The sequence below is a fragment of the Phacochoerus africanus genome, chromosome 14 (genome assembly GCF_016906955.1).
Source record: "Phacochoerus africanus isolate WHEZ1 chromosome 14, ROS_Pafr_v1, whole genome shotgun sequence".
NCBI classification, from domain to species: domain Eukaryota; kingdom Metazoa; phylum Chordata; class Mammalia; order Artiodactyla; family Suidae; genus Phacochoerus; species Phacochoerus africanus.
Window position 1 is genome coordinate 49,837,329 of NC_062557.1, and position 19,572 is coordinate 49,856,900.

The 19,572-nt window shown below is 61.9% G+C and overlaps 2 protein-coding genes across 3 annotated transcripts; both read right to left on the reverse strand.

The window, feature by feature from the left end:
- Window positions 1-45: 45 nt before the first annotated feature.
- Window positions 46-14,797, reverse strand: MYBBP1A (MYB binding protein 1a). The gene is made up of 26 exons (XM_047758494.1): window positions 14,548-14,797; window positions 14,231-14,329; window positions 13,500-13,583; window positions 13,337-13,411; window positions 13,124-13,231; window positions 11,385-11,560; window positions 11,101-11,268; window positions 10,859-10,976; window positions 9,649-9,944; window positions 9,277-9,387; window positions 8,626-8,751; window positions 8,274-8,441; window positions 8,078-8,183; window positions 6,421-6,517; window positions 6,160-6,311; window positions 5,737-5,823; window positions 5,503-5,661; window positions 5,234-5,410; window positions 5,000-5,157; window positions 3,789-4,029; window positions 3,483-3,608; window positions 3,328-3,396; window positions 2,706-2,819; window positions 2,402-2,503; window positions 1,348-1,502; window positions 46-1,213 (listed from the first exon to the last, which is right to left on the reverse strand). The coding sequence occupies exons 1-26, from the start codon at window positions 14,752-14,754 to the stop codon at window positions 175-177; spliced, it is 4,518 nt and encodes a 1,505-aa protein (XP_047614450.1). The 5' UTR covers window positions 14,755-14,797; the 3' UTR covers window positions 46-174.
- Window positions 14,798-16,247: 1,450 nt separating this feature from the next.
- On the reverse strand, window positions 16,248-19,329 carry GGT6 (gamma-glutamyltransferase 6). Of its 2 annotated transcripts, none has more exons than XM_047758787.1 (4): window positions 19,134-19,329; window positions 18,345-18,547; window positions 18,144-18,257; window positions 16,248-17,662 (listed from the first exon to the last, which is right to left on the reverse strand). In XM_047758787.1, exons 1-4 carry the CDS (start codon window positions 19,265-19,267, stop codon window positions 16,656-16,658), a joined length of 1,458 nt encoding a protein of 485 aa, XP_047614743.1. In that variant the 5' UTR covers window positions 19,268-19,329; the 3' UTR covers window positions 16,248-16,655. The 2 variants fall into 2 exon arrangements, with proteins under 2 accessions (XP_047614743.1, XP_047614744.1); XM_047758788.1 differs by lacking the exon at window positions 19,134-19,329 and adding an exon at window positions 18,626-19,121.
- Between the last annotated feature and the right edge of the window lie 243 nt (window positions 19,330-19,572).

Here is a 19,572-nt window from a genome sequence, read left to right on the forward strand (position 1 = left end):
GCTGGGGGGGTCTCACTTGGAAAAGGACTCAGACTGTGTCCAGTGCAGGGGGACCTCTCGGCAGGCTGGCAGCAGACCCCACTCCCCACAGCGTGGAAGGTAAGACCTCCGACAGCAGCTTTTTAATTAAAATTGTGATGAAAAAATAGGAGTCTCTAGGGCGTCTGGAGGCACTCAGAGCTTCTTCACCTTCCGCGGCTGCACCTTCTTCCTAGCCCCGCTCTGGAGGAGGCTGGGGCTCCTGCTGGCCAAAGATAACCTGGCCTTTTTCCGCGGCAGCGCCGACTGCGGAGACTTGCCCGAGATGCCCTTTTGGGGGAGATTCTTCTTTGGACGCTTTTTGGCAGCAGGCTCCTCGGGGGAGTCGAGGGATTCCGGGGTGGCTCCCTTCATCTGCGACAGCTTCTGATTTTTCTTCTGCAGCTTCGGGGTCTGGGCAGGAGGGCCGGGGCTTATGGTGGGGAGGTCTGAGACCGGACTCTTGGTGGCAGGCGTCACAGTCACCTGGGACAGCTTCCGATTTTTCTTTTGCAGCTTTGGAGTCTGGGCGGAGGCGGTGGGGCTTGCGGCAGGGGGGCCTGGGGCCGGACTCTTGGTGGCAGGCATCGCATTTGCCTGGGACAGCTTCTGATTTTTCTTCTGCAGCTTTGGGGTCTGGGTCGGGGGGTCTGGGGCCGGACTCCTGGTGGCAGGTGTCCCATTTACCTGGGACAGCTTCGGATTTTTCTTCTGCGGCTTTGGGGTCTGGGCAGAGAGGTCTGGGGCCGGACTCTCAATGGCAGGGGTCACATTCACCTGGGACTGCTTCTCATTTTGCTTTTGCGGCTTTTCGGTCTGCGCAGGGGAGTCTGGGGCCGGACTCTTGGTAGCAGGGGTCCCGTTCACCTGGGACTGCTTCCGCTTTCTCTTCCTTGGCTTGGGGGGCTGGGCGGGGGAGTCTGGGGCCGGACTCTTGGCGGCAGGCATCCCGTTGACCTGGGACTGGGCTGGGACCTTGGCCTTCCGCTTGTTCCTCCTCTTCTTGCCTGTGCTGGGGGGCTGGTCCCCACCGGTGGCTGCGGGCGCAGCCCCCTCCCCCTGCACGGCGCCCTCAGACTTGCGTTTCTTGCGCTTCTTGGTCTCCGGCAAGAACCCCTTTTTCTTCCGCTTCATGCTAACGGGGTTCTGCGTGGCCTCAGGGGCTTCCTTGGCATCCTTCTCTGACTTGGGGCGCCTAAGGTGAAGCGAACAAAGGAAGTGAGTGGTGAGGGCAGCGGGGGCCTGGGCTGCTGGGGTCTCCAAGCTGCCCAAAGCTCCCACGTTGAGCGGCGCAGGGTGAGGGTCTTTCCTGCCCCTCCACAGACATACTGGACCCCAAGGAGCTTCATGGCCTGCCAGTAGAGGTCGTGGAGGCGGCTGGAGCCGGTCCCGGTCGAGTGCTCCTCCTGCTGGAGCTTCTGCTGCAGCCTCGGCTGCTGGCTCTGCAGCACACCCAGGACGGCGCTCAGGTCCGTGGTCAGCTTCTACAGAGGCAGGGGTGGGAAGGCTGTGGCTGCAGTGGCGACGGAGGCATGGCCTCTCCCTGGCTCCTGGTCCCCATCCTCCCACGCCTGCCTCTCCAGCGAGCTAATGGCCTGCTCTGGCCCCTCAACCGCTCTTTCTGCCCCGTAAATCATGGTCTCTCTCATCCTGGGAGGGAAAGAGAGCCCCTGGAGCCATGAACTGTCCTCAATTCCCACAGCCCGCAGGCCCGCCCCTCTCTGGGGGCACCGTGCAGTGACCTCAGGGCTGCCAAAGCCCTTCCCGCCACGTACTACATGGGTTGTGTTTGAAACCCACCAGCTTCCAGAATAACCCTCTCTCTCGACTGCTTACTGGCGTCCTCGGTACCGCTTCTCAGGTCCCCCTGCCCTTCTGCAAGGTCCTGGCCTGTCTCCCGCCTCAGCAGTGCCCTCTTGGACACGCACTCAGTACCTGGGCTTGGACCAGTGTCTACGCCGAAGGCCCCCACACCTTCCCTCTAGGCCAGACAGGGAGAACCAGACACCCTCAGAGGTCTCCTGGCCCCACACGCCCGCCTCCTGTCTGCAGGCCTGGAACCTAGGCTCTTTCCTGAAGCTGCCCCCCAGGAACCTTCCTCGCCTCCTCCGCTATCACTGGCGCCCCTCGCCCCTTCTCAGCTTTCGCCCGGGAGCACAGCCCACCAGCACCCCCTCCCTGGCCAGGTGCGAGCTGTGAGCCTCTCTTCCCAGTGAAGTGCCTTGACCTGAGACTCTCTAACCACCCGCATAAGAAAAGCCCAGATTCCTCCCCCGGCATCCAGAACCTTTCCCATGTGGCTTCCCACCAGCTCCCAAACCCCTGCTCAGGCTCCGTGCTCACCAGCACGTGCGGCGACCTCCCGCCTGAGCCCCAGGCTCACCTCCTGGCGAATGTTCCTGAAGAGAGTGTTGAGCAGCTCCAAGGAGGATAGCTCCTTCTGATGCTCCGACTTGGTCTCGGCCTCCCCCAGCGTCCGCAGGTTCTGGGGAGAAGGCGGCCAGCCTGAGCCCCTCCACAGAGCCGTTCCAGGCCTCTCCACCTCCCACAGGAGGCTGAGGCCCAAGGGAACAGACGCCTCCTGGGCAAACCCAAACCCGCCCCAGGCACGGGGTCCCGCACTCCTTGCCCGCAGGTTCCCAGAGCCACTGATGGCAGGTGGGGGGCGGGGGCCCCGTGGCTGTTACCTCGGTGACCTTCGCCAGGATCTGGGCCATCAGCTGCTCCCACTCCGGGGCCTTAAAGCACAGTCTCAGCTCCCGCGTGTGCAGGCTCTTCTGGAGCAGCAGGCAGGCCTGGGCCTGGGCGGGGGACACGTGGTCACCGGGAGCCTCGGCATGCTGCGTCAAGGCTCAGGGAAGCACAGGGGACCCGGGGAGCCTGCCCGGTACCCGAATAGGCTGTGACAAGGCCAGGCTGTGCGGGAGGGGCTGCCCGCTGCTCTGGGGCCAACCTGCCTGAGCTGTCACCACAGGTGCCCGGGGCTCGGCCATCGCCTGCTCCTGCCCCCCTCTTCTCAGGCAGGTGGGAGGACCTGGATGGGGGGCCCCACTTAGGGTGACATAGTTACTGGTCCTCTGCTAATTCAGTGCCTCTTCCTCCAGCGTCTCCAGCCGCCTGTCTGATGCCCACCCCCAGGCCAACCTGTTAGCCTCGGGGCTCCCTCCACGTAGGCCAGAGCCTGAGCTCTGAGGAGCTGGAGGGCTCAGGCCACAAGCAAAGTGTCTTGTCCCCACACCCAACGCCTCCCCCTCCAATAAGCAGCCAGACAGGAGTCAAGTGGGTCCTTGGATCCGGGGACCCCCTTACCTGATGGCGGGGCCGACCGTGGCTGGCTACGTGCTCGACCACGAGGGGGAGCAGGTTCTTACAGAGCATCTGCGGAGGGAAGGACAGGGCTGGGACGTGGGCAATGAGGAGCGGGCTGAGCAGGGGCCCAAGGGGGTGGCCGGCCCTGCACTCACCGGGTGCCGGCAGAAGAGGCTGAGGAACATGGGAACGGTGAGCGGACTGTTGCGCTTGGTCAGGAAGGAGCTCAGCACCGCTGAGTAGATCGGGGTCACGCGGCTCAAATCCAAGCAGGTGGCAGCCTGCACCACGAGAGACAGAGCGCAGTGTGAGGCCGGGCTGCCTTCGGAGGGCGGGCCGCTGGATCCTGGGGAAGGCTCGGCCTCAACTCCCCCTCCGTGAAATGGGCGGGTGGCCCCGCGCCCCCTGGGCCTCGCTCCCATCTCTGGGCATGGGAGCCTTCCCGGGTCAGGCCTGCTCACCTCGCCGCCCTGGGCGCTGGCATCAGCGGCGGTGGTTTTCTCCTCCTTCTGGGCGGACTTGTCCATGGTGCTGCCCTTCAGGACCCGGAGCAGGTAGAGCGAGGCGTTGAAGTGGTACAGGGCAACGGAGGAGTCGGCCTGCTGGCCGGCCTGCCGCACCAGCCGCTCCAGCTGGGCATACACCGTCTCCACACGGTCCCCCACGTCGCGGCAGTAATGCCGGGAGCGGCACAGGTGGTGTCTGTGGCGGGGGAAGGGCCAGAGCTGGTCAGCGGCCTGCCCCCGCCTGCTCCCTGCCCAGCAGGAGCCAAGCCCCAGAGCCCCGGGCCCCACATCCCAGGCAGGAAAGTCGCCAAAGGGGTCGCCCCGGGGCCACGCCCAGATCTGCTCTGAGGAAAACGGGGGGCAACTGGCTCCCTGGGCAAGGCTCCGCTAGGGCCAACATCCCGACCTGGTCCCCAGCCGCATCTGCATTCTCTCTCGGGGGACAGTGGCCTCCAGGCCCTTTGGAAAGCAAAACCAGGGTCTGTGTGCTCAGAAGCCTGCTGGGCCCTGTGGGACCAGGTGCAGATGGGACAGGAGGCAGGGCACTCCACAGACGACACTGCGGCGGGGAGGGGAGGGCCGGCCGTCACCTGCAACCCGGGGCCAGTGGGGAGCGAGCTGCGGGTGCGCTGCCCCACTCTCGCCACCCGCTCAACGGTCCTCATGCCTCTACCTGCCACCTGCTTGCGTCTCACTGGGCTCCCTGCTCCAGCACAGCCCACCCTGCTGCCCATTTCTGAAAAGGCAAACCAGCCCCTGGGCCTGTGCTCTTGCTGCAAACACTTCCGCAGACCCCCAACAGTTCAAGGGCCGGGCCGTGAGGCCTCGATGCTGTGGCTGCATCTGACTGGTGCTCGGCTGGACACGCCTTCCCGCCCTCTTCAGCTCTGACGTTGCTGACCCCTCTCCCAGGAGGCTCTCCCTGCGACCTCACTGGCTCCCATGCGCCCCCTGCCACAGCCCCGGGATGTTACCGCTGGCCAGCCAGCCTGGTTTCCCAAGTGCAGTGACAGGACGGAGGGCCCTGAGAGCTGTGCATCTGGCGCGGTCCCGGTGCTAAGTGTCACAGAACAGATGGGAGCATCGAGGGCTTAGAGTTCCTGAGTGACCGGTCCCCGCTCTGAGATCCTGCTCCCGCCCCTCGATCCCGGAAGCCCCGTGCTCACGTGAAGATGCGGGCCGTCTTGTGCAGCAGGTCCTGCTCCTGCTTGGCGCTGCTGGTGCGCATGCTGCGCCGGATGATGTGCAGCAGCGGCTCGAGCAGCTCCAGGACCAGGGGGTTCTCGGGCTGCTTGGTCACCAGCACCTCGATCAGGTCCAGGACCTGCGGCAGGACAGGTGGGCTCAGCCAGGCGTGGGGCGGGAGCAGGGGACGGGGCGGGAGGGGACAGAGGGCGCACCCTGATCTGGAAGTCCCGCCGCAGCGCCTTCTCCTTCTGCAGCTTGTTCTTCTCTTCCCTCCGGGCCTGGATGCGCAGCTTCTGCTCGGCGAAGAGGCTGGCCAGGTTCTCGTCCAGGGCCATCATGGCCTCGTCCCCCAGCTCCTCATCGTCATCGTCCTCACCGTCCCCTCCGCCCTTAGGGACAGAGGCCCCGTGAGTAGCCTGGCCGCAGGCGGGCAGAGAGACAGACCCAGACAGACGGAGGGCCCCGGGCCGCTCCCGCTCACCAGCGCCTTCCCCGCCTGCAGCACCGCCATCAGCTGCTCCCGGAAGCCCTGGTCCACATCCCCGTCCCGATCCGCCTCGTCGCTCTCCTCCCCATCGCTCTCCTCCTCACTCTCTGAGTTCTTGTCGCCTTTGTTGTCCTCGTCGTCCGAGCTCTTGTCCTGGGGGTGGCTGTGTGTCACGCCTCCCCATCGCCCACCGCACGAATGCCCACCCTCCCTCCTGCTGCCAAGTACCTCCGCCTCCCCCAGCGGCTCCTCCTTAGAGTCGTCTGTGACCACCACGTTGTCGTCCTCATCCTGGCTCTCCTCGGGGTTTAGCACCTGCAGGGGGGTCCCAAGGGGCTGATAGATCTGTCGCCCTGGCCCCTTCCTCTCCCCAGACCCTGACCCCTCTTCGCTGCCTTCGCTCACGACGCCCAAAGACCCCCATTTCAGAAAGGAAAACAGAGCCCAGGGGAGAAGGCCACTCCCTCCAGCACCCCAACCACCCCCTCGGCATGCCCCGGGTTAGGCTGCATGGCAGGAGGCTTAAGAAGGGGGGCCCCCCAGCACCCTGCAGGTCACAGCGAGGATGAGGGGGTGCTGTGGCAGCCCTGGCGCAGCCTGGTGCCTGGAGGGCCCCATCCTGGGACCCGTTTCCCGAAAGGCCCAACTTACGTCCAGAATGAGCTGTAGGGCGCGTGGAGTCAGGTGGGAGCAGATGTGGCTAAACACACTCCGGGCCACCTGGCGCATCAGGTGGCTGGGCTGGGCCAGGAGGGACAGCAGGATCTCCACCAGCACCTCCACCCACGGCAGCTCCTGGGGGTCTGCGGGCAGGGAGAGGCTGAGTCTCGGCAGGGCAGCGCCATGGGCCCTCCTGTGCCCAGGAGGGTGTGCCTCGCCGCCCACCCCCACCTTCCCTCAATGAAGACCCACTGGTGGCCTTGGAGCGGGTCCGGCGGGTCTTCTCTCCCAGGCTCTTCTTGATGCAAGTCTGGATGTCGCCCAGCAGGTCACAGCTCTCTGCAGGGGACTGTGCAGGACAGGACAGAAATCAGGAGCCAGGCCCCACTCCCAGCCTTGGCTGGGTCAGGACAGAGGGTGCCAAGTGCGAGGAGCTGGCATCCAAGGCCTTAGACGTCTCCAGGCTGCCCCGGCCCGTCACCCTCACAACCTAGAAGGCAAGACCCCAGCCAGAGCCAGGGTCAGCCCAAGAGCTGCTGACGTCTCACACCCAACACGCGATCACAGGGTCTGAAGGAACCTGGGGACCAGGAAGCCCAAGTTCCCCTCTGGTGCTCAGAGAGCCTGACAGGGAGACCCAGGTCAGGGTCATAATGCCCATGGGTCCCAGCCTCCGCACATGCCATTCGAGATTTTTCCTCCCACGCTGGCTTGATGTACTTACAGAAAAAGACCTGTACATCATTCATTTTAACAAAGTTAATTTAAACCAGTTTCAGTCCACCTTTCTAAGGGTTAAGCCCAGACTCCAGCCGCTGACCAGTGAGTTGAAAATGAACTGGGATCAGTGGTACTGAAAAGGCACTTTGACCCCATAATGTAGCGGGGCAGCTTCAATGTTTGAGGCCGGGGAGGTAGAACAGAGGCCCAGAGCCCTGGCCACCTCTGCCTCTAGCTCCCTGGCTGTGACCGGGCGCTCTTTATCCAAGCCAAGCGCGGAGGTCCCTGGGGCAGGCCGCTATCAGAAGCCCAGCGCCAAGAGCTGGCAGGGGCGTGGTGGCCGGTCCTTAGCCACAGCCTGTCTGTGAGCTGGGCTCGGTGTGTCCGAGGCCTGGAAGCACAAACCTCAGCTAAGAGGCCGGCGTGGGGGCAACTGAGACTCCGGTCTACTTGGGCTACTTAAGACCTGAAGCAGCCCCGCCAGGGCCTCACACGACATGAAAGAAAACCTCCAGAGAAACCGGGGTTCCGTCAGGAAGAAACATGACGGTCAAGGCCAGGGTTGCCGGCATTAAGCTCCAAACGTGCTCAGAGCTTCTCAGTGGAGAGGACAGAAAGGGCGACAGAGCTGGTTCTAGAGGACCCGTCACTGGCCAAGGGACAATGAGGGGAACACGGCAACAGAACTCCACGGGGGACCGTTGGACAAGAACACACTCAGCCCAAGCCACTACTGTGGATTCCGGGTGGGTGACAGCTCAGCAGACAAATCAAGACCCCACTTCTGACTGACCACCAAGGGACAGAAGAAACGCCCCTGTGGGTGACAGCTTGCCAGAGCCAGGCCCCCCCCGCCTCCCTTTAATCCAGCGCCTCTGGTCAGTGAGGCCGTTTTAAGAGGTCCCTAGGCAAAGAGTCAGATCCCTGTGTCCGAAACCCAGCCAACAGGGTGGAGCCCTGGGCGAGCTCCCTCCCTCCCTGAGTCTGTCATCGCATCTGTCAACAAGGAAGAAGGGGCTGTCTTAGGACTGCGGGGAGCTGCGTGGACAGCGCAGTGAGTGGATGGAGTGATTTTTTTTTCCTTGGGCCGGAACTCCGGCCAGGAGCAGCCAGCCTACAAAACCTGCCAGCTTCAACTCCCCAGAGCCTCTCCTGGCCACAACCCCTCCCTTCGGGGCCATCGTAGTACCTTGAAGAGGTGGATGCCCACCAGGAGGAGTAGGTGCTGGAAGGCAGTGGCCTTGGCCTTGGCCTCTGAGGAGTGGGTCTCTAGCTCCTTCAGCGTCTTCAGCATCCTGGGTGAGACGGGCACACTCTCAGGCCACTGCCGCCGGTGCCAGACCCCAGAGGGTCCCGCCCTTGCCCTGGAAGCCCTGCCCTCTCACCGGTCCCAGGCCTGGCGCTGCTGCGTGGTGAAGGGCGTCAGGGGAACCACGTTGCGGCTGTGGCTCAACAGCATGTCTGCAAACTGCACGAGGCGGTAGGTCCAGGGCTGCCTGTCCTGGGCCTGCTCCGGCGCCTGCCTGAACTGCGTGCTGAGGGTCTGCAGCAAGCTGGTGGCAGGGGGCGTCAGGGTCAGAGCGGGGCTGGTGAACACGGCCCCCTCCTTCCACTCCATGCCCTGACCCCCTGGAATTCACCGGGCCTCAGCTTGGAACAGGAAGGGGCAATGTCCCCGAGGCCACCTTCCCAGCCGCTGGCCACCCCCAGACCCCTCCCGCACTGCCTGGCACCCACCTGAAAAAGGCACCGCTCACCACCTCCCGGGTCCGGCTCTCCAGTGCGGGGGAGAAGTGCTGCTCGGTCTCCGGGATCTGGGACGTGGGCTTCTTTGTCTCAAAGAAGGAATGGAAGAAACAAAACCTGGGCGGAGTGGGAGCGAGCTAAGTGACCTCCGTCAGTGCCACTGCCGTGGGCCGCCTGTCCTTGGGTGGCCTCACCAAGGGCCTGATGCCACTCTGGCAGTGACAGGAGAGGGGACATTTCTCAGGTCTGCGTCCCCAGCATCCTTCCCTTGTAACCAAGACAGACGCGAGGCTGCACGGCCGCGGCCAGGTCACCACCACGTCTGCCCCTCTCGGGCTGTGGTGACAGTGGGAAGAGCACCTGTGAGGAGGCTTCCTGGACGCCGTGACGCGCAAAGGCATCTGTGGGATCACGCAGAGCCAGCCTGGGCCTTTGACGCCCTGCAGCCCCACATGCCCTGGGTCCCTTCCTCTCTCAGGCTCCCAAGGAACTTCCCCAAATCTCCTTCTGCTCAAGGAGCAAGGATGCCTTGCTCGCTCCCCACTGCCTTGGCTCCAGGAGAACCCAAACTAGCAGGAGACAAGAGGCCCATTTCTTTGGCCACTGCACCCACGGAAGCTGGGGTTCGAGCATGCCTCACACCTGGCCACCTCCTCGGTCAAGGCCTCCTCCTTCTCCGCGTGCAAGCAGTCCACGATGCTGACCAGGCGGAGGATGATCCACTTCCGGAGCCGGAACACAGCTCGCTCAGGCCTGTGGGTAGAGCCGGGCCACAGAGCAGTTTAGGGACGGCCACACGCTGTGCCTCGGCCCTGTCTCGGAGATGGGAAAGCCAGCGGAGAACCCCAACGCCCTCATCGCCAGCACAGGAACACGCCCGAGGACCCTGAGGTCTTCTCTGAGAGCGAGGGCTTGGCTTCTTCCCTGCCCTCCCCGGGAACCTCTGTCCTGCAGGGGGCAGGGAAGGTCCAGGCCTTCGGGCCCAGCAGGCCCCTCCTCGCCGGGCCCACGCACCCATGGAGTGAAGCGTCCTGCGTCTTCTTCTGGTTGTTGGTGCTGAAGTCCACCAGGGCGTCCAGGTCGGGCTGGAGAAACATGTCCCGCAGCCAGGCCACGTAGCCCTGGAGGGCGGGGGGACTCAGGAGCTTCACGACCCGCCAGAAGGTAGGCATGACAGGGAGGCCCTGGTTGGTGACGGAGGTGAAGGCCACGACCATGGCCAACTGCCGCTCAGCGTCATCCCGGCAGCCTTCCAGGAAGGCCTCCACGTACTGGTTCATCTCCGGAGCAAACTTGTAGTGGTTCGGGAGCTGCGGGAGTCAGGCGCCGTGCTGGGGTCACCAGCTGGGTCTGGGTGGGAGGTCCAAACCCCTGCCCCGCCTCTTCCACAACGGGTACGCCAAGGTCAAGAAGCCCCCTCCTCTGTACCCTGCCGGGCTGGGGGGCCCCGACGTTTAATCTTTGTCACCACCCTTTGCCCTGGGCCCCTTTAATAGCTCTGCAGATGAAGAAGGCACGAAAAAACTTGGAAGTCACTTCTGAGGGTCACAGGGCTCCAAGTGGTGCAGCTGGGATCTGGCCCCCGTCGGTCTGGCCCTGCACCACTGCCCTGTACTTCCTAGGCCCACCCCTCACCCAGGAGATGGGAATGGCAGCTCCCCCATGACGGCTGTGAAGGCAAAACGAGCCAGGGACAAAGCCAGCAGCACCGGGCACTTCTAAGCGCCTGTGGACATCAGCCCAATGATCCTCATGACTCCGAGGCAGGCCCTGCTCCTCCGGTGTCGCAGACAAGCAGAGGCGGGCGCCGCGCAGGGAAGCAAGCTGTGTGAGGGCAACGGCCGGCTGCGGGGGAGGCAGGATGGAACCAGCCTGGCCTCTGAGTCCCCGCTCCTTAACCACCACTGGATTCTCCTGTCGGGCACTGAGAGGAGCGTGGGCCGCACTCAGCTGAGAGGATGCTCAGGACAGATGGGTGACGATGAGGCTCCTGAGTGGGACACCAGCTGGGGGTGGAGGGAGGGCTGGGCAGACTGCTGACCTTGCTCACACTTGGTCCAGAGGGCGAGAGAGGGAAGGGGACCTTGGGTCGCTCACTTTACCCGGAGGGGAAGGGCGCCCCGGTCCCAGGCTCCTTCCCATCCTGGGCAGGACCACCGATGTCCAGGGCAACCCGCCCCCTTCCAGCAGGTCTGGGCTGTGGGGGCCAGGGGTGAGCACCCACCTTGGCCGTGACCGTGTGTTCCCCGTAATGTCGGATCAGGTCCCCCCGCATCACCAGCTGCAGCTGCTCCTTGGACAGCAGCGGCAGGGCTGCGCCCAGCAGGCGGAAACACAGGTAGCTAAGGGGGCACAGGAGAGCCCGGTCAGAGCCCTCGGGCGCCCCAGGGGGGACCTCAGATGCCAGCCCGCCCTTGCTTAGCGAGCAGCGGCAAGGGGACGGAGCGAGGCCAAGCGCCCACACACCTGGCCGGCCAGAACTGCTTCTTCAGCAGCCCCTGCTCCACCACCTCTTTCCAGAACCATGGGAACTTGTCCTCCTGGAGCGCCAGGCGGAGCAGGTCCAGAGCCACGGCGGGCAGCTTGCGCTCCTTCTTCACAGAGGTGGCCGCCATCTTCAGCACAGTCACCAGCCTGTGGAGGTTGGCAGAGGGGACTCAGGGCCAGGCTCCCAGGGCCGTGGGGACAGCCTCCCCCCAGGCGGTGGCACGAAGCCAAGCTGGAGAGCCCACCCGCCAGCTCCCTCGCACCTGGGGATGTTCTCATCTGAGAACAGGTTGACCGGTCCCATCAGCTTCTCCAGCTTCTTGGGCACCTTCTGCTGGGCCAAGAGGAACAGCTCCAGGTGCTCAGGGGAGCCGAGAACCGAACTCAGCTCGGTCTTGAGGACCTTCGGCAGCACCTCCTGCAACACGGCCTCGGGGACCTGGTGTGGGGGGGACAGGTTGAGGGAGAGGGGCTCCCTCACGGCACCCTTGGTCCCTCCCCCTGCAGGGAGAGCCCTTTGGGTCCGGTTCCACCTGCCCAGCTCCCACAAGGCCCCTGGCACAGTGCCAGCCCAAGGAGGAACAGTCACAACCACCTATCAGACACCACGACCAGAGGGTATCTGTTAAAAAAGCTCAAATCCCCGAGCCCTGGAAGCTAGGTTTAAACGAGCTCCTCTCTGGCGCTCACTGGCCCAGGTGTGCCCTTTTGATCATTCCTCTTTCGAGTCTTTCAGGATTAGCCTCTTCCTTTTCTTCTCTTCTTTCCTCCCTGGCTGCGGCGTGCAGTGGCTTGGTGCGGGATCTTTGTGAAAGCACCAAGTCCTAACCACTAAACCACCAGGGAACTCCCAGGACCAGCTTGCTTCTTATACAAGGAGCCCCAAGTGAAGAGTTGGGAATCGAACTCGGGTCCTGGCTCTGTGGCTGGGGCTGTGAAGAAAGCCTTGGCCTGGGACGTGCCAGTCCCTGCCTCTTCCTCAACAGCAAAGGATTCTAGGTCCTAGTCCACCTCCATTTCCCAAGCAGAGTGGTGGGGACCCCCCGAAGGGGCCAGCTCCGACCCAGACAATAATGGCCAACAGGTTTCACCCTCTTGCAACCCAATATGGCAGCCACTGGCCCCACATGGACACAGCACTTAGAATTCGCTATTCTGAATGGACACGTGCTGTCAGTGTAAAATGCATACCGGGTTTTGGAGACTTAACATGACAGGAAGCACAAAATACCTCTACAGCTTTTTTTTTTTTTTTTAAGGGCTGTGCCTGTGACATATAGAAGTTCCTGGGCCAGGGGTCAAAATGGAGCTGCAGCTACTGGCCTATACATCTTTTTTGAAAAAAATTTTATGGCCGCATCTGTGGCATATGGAAGTTCCCATGCCAGGGATTGAATCGGAGCCACAGCTGTGGCAAGCCGGGTCTTTTAACCCACTGCACCTGGCTGGGGAACAAACCTGCACCTCCGCAGCAACTCAAGCTGCTACAGTCAGATTCTTAACCCTCTGTGCCGTGGTGGGAACTCAACTACCTCTGTACCTTTTTTTTTTTTTTTTGTCCTTTGTCTTTTTAGGGCCACACCCGAAGCATATGGAGAGTCCCAGGCTCGGGGTCTAATTGGAGCTACACCTGCCAGCCTACACCACAACTCACAGCAATGCCGGATCTTTAACCCACAGAGCAAGGCCAGGGACCAAACCTGCACCCTCATGGTTCCTAGTTGGATTCATTTCCACTGAGCCAGGACACGGGAACGACTCCTCTGTAACTTTTTATACTGATTACAGACTAAAGTGATACTGCAGATATACTAGGTTAAATAAAACATGCTACTCAACTATACTTGTTTCTTTTTACTTTTTAAACTTAGTTACTATAAAGTGTCACAGTGCACATTTATGTATCTGTGGGACAGTCCTGTTTCCAGGCATTAATTTGAGTCTTCCCCACGTTCTGGAACAGGCTGCGCTACCAGAGGCCCCAAAGCTGGTGAGCCAGTACCTCAGAAAGGATGTCCACCAGGGCCTTCTGGGGCTGCTCCTGCAAGTGGTTGTAGTGCTGAGCCAGGACTTGCAGCAGCTTCACTGACTTCATCAGCACCTCCGAGTCCTGGGACCCAGAAGGGGACAGGGTGTCAACAGGGCACTGCCACTCCCCCTCCTCCAACTCCCAAGCTAGTCCACACGCGCGTCCTGGGATCCCCAAGGCTCTTACCTTCACCAGCCTGCCTGACTGAAAGAGGGCTAGCACCCCAAACAGGTTTGCAAAGAGAGCTGGTCTCATCATCCCCTGGAAAAGGATCCCAGGCACTGGTGAGAAGGGCCCAAGCGCTCCCCACCCCGGGGCTGCCGACTTCCCTGGGGCCACTAATTCTCACCTTCTTCACCTTCTGCAGGTTATACTTCTCCTGTATCTGCTGCAAGATGCTGCATAGAGGGATGTCTTCAAAAGACTGTAACAGCTGCCAGGAGGAAGAGAGGGGCTCAGGGGAGCGGCCCAGCCACATCCCTCAGACCTCAACCTCCTCCCACTTCTCCCTTCAACTTCTGCCCAGAGTTCATGGGCCCCTGCTTCCATCCAAAGGACGCCTCAAAAGCTGCCTACGCCGCACGCTGGGCAGTGCTGACGATGGAACACTGCGGTAAATGGAGAGAAATCTTGCCTCCCTGTCTCAGAAAGTACTTCCTTTAGCCCCTAGACTGTGCACCGAGATCCCCCAGATATTCTGCCCCAGAGCCTTCTGAGCTCCCCCCAGGCTGATCCACAAGGACTGGGTGGCCTATAATTAGCCAAGTTGGGGGGGGGACCCTGAACCCTAAAAAGGTAAGTGAACCCACTCCAAAGCTTACCGCCCACAGTAAATGTACCTTGGTGGCTGGTGAACCCATGTACTCAAAAGCAAACTCACCCTCCCACTCCACCTGCCTGGGCGTCTCTGCAGAAAGACCTTGCTCACACACTCTCTCCACGTCCACGTGGGGACACCCTCCAATAGCTCCGACGCCACCCCAACAACCTCTCAGCAGCCACTTCCCCCGTATCTGCCCTCCTCACTCCCCACCGCTCCGAGTAGGATGGCTGGCCTCCTCCAGGGAGCCACCACCTCACCTGTGCTAGGGCCAGGCTGTAGCAGGGCCGGGCTGTTTCACGTCCGACCCCGAGCCCGGTGATTAGGCGCTTCAGGGCGTACTTCATCTCGGACGATCCCTGAGGAACCAAGCACATCCCCAGGGGCACCAGGGAAAAGACGCGTCAGGCACCCGCCCATCCTCGCGCTTCGGCGCGCATTCGCCTCAGCCTCCAGGTTCGCGACTACATGACCCCAGTCCCGAGTCCTGGGGCCCGCCGCCATATTTTTGCCGGGATCTACGCAGCTTCCTGCCCCCAAGCCCCGCAGATTCCTGCCCCAGGCCCCGCCACCACACCTTTGGCCTTGCACGCAGATACTCCAGCAGCTTCTCCGTGGCCTCAAGCCGCGTCTCCTGCTGCGGCTTCGCAATGTCCCAGAAGAAGTCCAAGAACTCGCGGCTGTGCTTCAGCAGGCCATGACGGTCGGCAGGCCCGGCGCCCGTCTTCGGGACCTCCACCGGAGACACAGGCTCAGCGACGTCCATACTCTCTGTCTCCGCCATGCTCGCGGAACACGTGGGACCTGAAGACTGCCTCTTCCGGGTCGGGTCGCAGCGCGTGCGCACTGGGTTGGGTCGGCTGGGGGCGGAGCCGGTTGGGGGCGGGGGGGAAAGGGCGGGCCCGGGGCGGGGCGGGGCGGGCCCGGGCCGGGGCAGCTGGGCCCTTCCGCACTCACTCAGGGAGCTCAGGAGTTTGGGTTTTATTCTGATTGTAATAGGAAGTCATTGGAGGGTTTTATGCAGGGACAAGTCTTGATCTTATCCGTACTTTTATCAGATTAGTCTTCTTTGTGTGGGGGATGGATTGTAGGAGAGCAGGGGTGGAAGCAGGAAGACCAGTTGCACAGTGGTGGATTGGACCAAGGTAATATGAGAAAATTCCAGCTAATTTGGAGCTGGTAGAAGGTGATGAAAAAGAGAAGGATGATAGGTTTGGGGCCAAAAATAAGTGGATAGATTGTGAGAGTTCCCCTTGTAGCTCAGTGGGTTAAGAATCTGACTAATATCCGTGAGGATGCAGGTTTGGTCCCTGGCCTCATCCAATGGGTTAAGGATCTGGTGTTGCCGAAAGCGGAGGCCTTAAGTCACAGACACATCTTGGATCTGGCGTTGCTGTGGATGTGACGTAGACCGGCAGCTGCAGCTCCCTCCGATTTGACCCCTGTCCTGGGAACTTCCGTATTCTGGAGGTGTGGCCCCTAAAAAAAGAAAAAAAAGAAAGAAAGTGGGTAGACTGTGATATCATTTACTGAGCTGGGGGAACTAGTGTTTGTGGGGGGAGCAAGGAGGGAGAGGCGGTGGGATCAAAAGTTCTCTTAGATCAGAGATACTGTTTACAGTTCAGGAGAGGAGAGCTACTGGCCACCCCTATTTCTTGGCTTGACAAGTTGTCTCTAGAGGGTTATAGTTCAGAGAGACCCCAGCCCTTAGGGAGGCAGGGAGGGGAGGGCCGTGGCTACCCAGACCCAGCCCCTTTTGTGGTCCCAGGGGCACCTCCTACTCACCCTCTCAACCCCTTCCTCTGCTGTCTGTTTCAGAAAATGTGAATAAGCAGTTGGGAGTTTCCTTTGTGGTGCTAGTGGTTAACGAATCTGACTAGGAACCATGAGGTTGCAGGTTCGATCCCTGGCCTTGCTCGGTGGGTTGGGGATCCGGTGTTGCCGTGAGCTGTGGTGTAGGTTGCAGACGCTGCTCGGATCCCACGTTGCTGTGGCTCTGGTGTAGACCGGCAGCTGCAGCTCCAATTTGACCCCTAGCCTGGGAACCTCCATATGCTGCGGGAGCAGCCCTAGAAAAGGCAAAAAGACAAAAAGAAAAAAAAGAAAATGTGAATAAGCAGTTTACTTTGTACACATGGTGCCTCAGGAGGCAGAAGGTAAGAGGACAGGGGGGGAGCAAAAAATCACCAGGCACCAGCTCTGCATCTGTGGGTGAAGCCTGGACCACAGGCACCTCAAAAGCTGATGTGAAATTAACCAAGCAGCAGGAAGGGCACATGAGAGCCAGGAGACTTGATCTTTATTTTGTTCCCAGCCCTGTCGAGGGAGATTAGCAGCTGTGGCCTGAAGGGGAGAATGGACATGCCAGCAATGCCCAGGCTCTGTCTGCTCTGCCCAGGGACTCAGAGCCCAGGCTGGGGGCATGGGGGCATCGGGGCATGGCATTCTCCCACCTGTCCTACCCAGAGCTGGATCCGAACGCTAGCCCTGGTATTCGTTCCTCATCGTCCTTAGGCTCTGTAGCTGATAAAAGATTTGGACCTCGAGTCCAGGCAACTGACCAGGTCCTGAGCCATCAGTGAGTGCACACGCCATGCGTGCTCTTTATGCACACCATCGCTGCTGGGCCTGCTCTGCCCCTGCCTCCAGGTTGGAGACTCCCACCTGCCCAACACTGCCCCCTCCTTAAAACCCCTGGAAGGGGCAGCAGCCCCCGGGGACACTGGAGACATGGGCGTGCTCTGAGTGGGCTGCCACCTGGAGTAGGGTCACGTGGCCACAAGCTCTGAGGCTCCCTGTTAGTCCTTGCTGGGCCTGGTGCAGGTGGCCGAGCAGGGCGTGAGACATGACTCTGGTCACTGTGGGGGTCCCTGAAGCCACCAGCCCCAACACATCGGTCTCTGGGTCATCTGGGCTACGAAGGATGAGGGGACAGGCCCAGGCACTAGTTGCAGACTTGGCCACTAGGTTGCTGAGTAGAACTCCGGTGCTTGGGGACAAGTGTCCAGAGCCGAAGGAGCTGTTGAGAGAGGAGGTGAGAAGCAGCACCGAGCCGCTGCTGTCCACGGTGGCGAGGACACTGCTCATGGGGGTCACAGCGGCTGGTGGGAGTGGTGGGCAGGGGTTGGGGCTGGGTCCTCCCGAGTGAAGGGCTGCCTCTATTAGTTCCAGCAGTTCTGGGCCAGCTGAGGGGCTGGGGGTGGTGAACACGGTGCCCTGGGACACAGGGAGCTGCAGTGCTGGCTCCAGGGTGGGCATGGGCCTGGCTGAGGGGCCCTCCAGCCCCAGGTCTCTGGCCAGCAGACTCAGTAGAGCCTCTCCAGCAAAGTCTGGGGTGGGGGCCAGGGCAGCCCTGCGGAGCACAGCTGCTAGTTTGGGGTTGGTGGCGCGGGCCCCAGGGCCCAGGGGCATCCCGTCCGTCTGGCAAAGGAGTGGACAGATGCCCTTTGGGCCCTGGGCTGCCAGAGCCCTGGCCAAGGGTGCATCCACCAGGAAGCCCTCTTGAGCCAGCGTGGTGGGGCCCAGCAGCAGGTGTGGCCAGGGCAGGCGGCCGAAGCGGGCATGTAGCAAACTCAGGGCGGGCAGAGCCGAAGGCAGCCCCAGCCCAGGGGCCAGGGCCTGGGCTGGGCCTGACGTCAGGGCAGTTGAGTTGCCCGAGGAGCCATTGTGGAAAAGGCCCCAGAACGTGGCACCTGGAAGGAGACAAAGGGGTCACACAGGGTCAGGGGCACTGACTGGGGCCAGGGGCACTCAGTAGTCCCTGTAACCTCCCCCCCTTTTTTCTTAGTTCTGAGTGGGCTGCCACCTGGAGTAGGGTCACGTGGCATATGGAAGTTCCCAGGCTAGGAGTCAAATCGGAGCTGCAGCTGCCAGCCACAGCCACGCTGGATACTTAACCCACTGACCAGGCTGGGGATCAAACCTACATCTTCAGGGATACTAATTGGGTTCTTAACCTGATGAGCCACAGTAGGAACTCTGGTCCCTGTAACCCTTCAACTGAAGGGTCACTGACAGCCTGGGGTTAGTGACTGATCACAGCCTCAGGTTGAGGCTACTGCCTGAGTCCTGCTCACTAGCCAGCCTTGAGGTCAAGGCCACTGACTGCCTAAGTTCCAGGTTCCTGATTGGGCCCAGGATCAGGGTCACTGTCTGGGATTGTGGGTCACTGACCTAGCCCTGTGGCGTGAGGATGCACCACTGCCAGACACAAAGCTGCTCCAACTCCAGCATCCACGACGTTGCCCCCAGCAACAAGCAGCTCTTGGCCCAGCTGGGAGCACGTGGCTGTGGCAAGAAAGGGACTGTCATGGGGGGTGCTGGGACCAGTGACCCCAGCTGCTTCCCTCCCCCCGAGCTGCTTCTAGCACTGACCTGCAGGGCTGATGATGGCGCCGTGGTGGTACACGCCTGGCCTGTGGGAGTGCCCGCTGCGTGGAGGGGCCCCAGAGCCCAAGGTTCCTGGAGAGCCACCGCTGCTGTGGAGCTGCCTCACGGCCAGGGAGAAGCCAATGGCCAGCAGCAGCAGGGCGGCCACCAGCCGGGCCCAGGTCCCAGGCAGACCTCCAACCTTGTTCCTGCAGAGAGGGATGCCCTGAGCCAGGGCCGGGCAGAGGGACACCCAAGAACCCCATGCAATCCCAGGACATAATTACCAAAAGGTGGGGTCTTGCTTGTAAGAGGAGTCTAAGTGTGCCGAGGAGAAAGGGCCTCCTGGCAGAAGGCACAGCATGGACAGAGACATGGTGATGAGAAAGCCTGGGGAAACAGTCTCTGGAGAAGGGATGGGTGAGGTTGGGTCCAGCCAGTCCCGAGGGACTCCCGAGGGGGGCTTGGCAGACTTGAGCAGGGCCCGGCCAGGTGTAGCCAGGCCCCACCTGCCCAGCAGGTGCCTCCTGCACTAGGGGGTGGGGGCTGGGAGCCTTCTGCAGAGCAGCCAGCAGGGCCGACTGGGTACAAATGTCCCTTCAGACCCACAGACTTTGGATTAACTGGCACAGGCCAGGCCTGGGGCTGCAGCCCTAGTTCCCCCTGATTAACCCGAAGTTTCCTGGAGCTGGCCGAGCACAGGGTTGGCTGGCCTGTGCCTTAGGGGCTCCCAAGGAAGGGACTTGCCAGGCTCAGGCCCGAGTCACTCAGTGCCCAGACCCCTCCCTGACTCACCCAGAGGAGTCCTGGGGTCCCGGGGGGTCAGGGACAAATGGCTCTAATGTCTCCGCCTCTTCCTCCTCCGGCTCCAAGCTTGGCTCCCAGACTGGCAGCTTCTGGTAAAGCACGGGCCCTGCCATGGCCTCCATGGCCCCCACGGTGCCCGCCCAGCTCCTGCCTGCCAGCCTTTCCAGCTGAGTCTCTGCCTGAGCCAGTGGGTGGGAGGGGGAAGCAGCCCTGGGAAAGGTGTGGAATCTAGAACAGGTCCGGGCAGGCACGGGGCCAAGGAGGCTGTGCACATGAGCCTGCCCCATTAGGCCACAGGGCCCGAGGGGCTTTCTAGCAGGGACCCCGCCAGGGGCTGCAGCTCAGCAAGGGAGCGGGAGCCCAGTTCAAGGCCCCAGCCACAGACCCCAAAGTGGCCTCTGGCTCCTCCTTTTAGGGGCCACAGCCC

Coding starts and splice junctions, on each gene's coding strand:
- MYBBP1A (XM_047758494.1), bottom strand. CDS start 14,754: ATGGCGGAGACAGAGAGTATGGACGTCGCTGAGCCTGTGTCTCCGGTG. Junction 8,752..9,276: donor TTGACCGAGGAGGTGGCCAG/GTGTGAGGCATG, acceptor CACTCCGCCCAG/GTTTTGTTTCTTCCATTCCT. Junction 1,214..1,347: donor ATGAAGCTCCTTGGGGTCCA/GTATGTCTGTGG, acceptor GCTTCACCTTAG/GCGCCCCAAGTCAGAGAAGG.
- GGT6 (XM_047758787.1), bottom strand. CDS start 19,267: ATGGAGGCCATGGCAGGGCCCGTGCTTTACCAGAAGCTGCCAGTCTGG. Junction 18,258..18,344: donor CGCCATCATCAGCCCTGCAG/GTCAGTGCTAGA, acceptor TTCTTGCCACAG/CCACGTGCTCCCAGCTGGGC. Junction 17,663..18,143: donor TCCTCACGCCACAGGGCTAG/GTCAGTGACCCA, acceptor GTCTCCTTCCAG/GTGCCACGTTCTGGGGCCTT.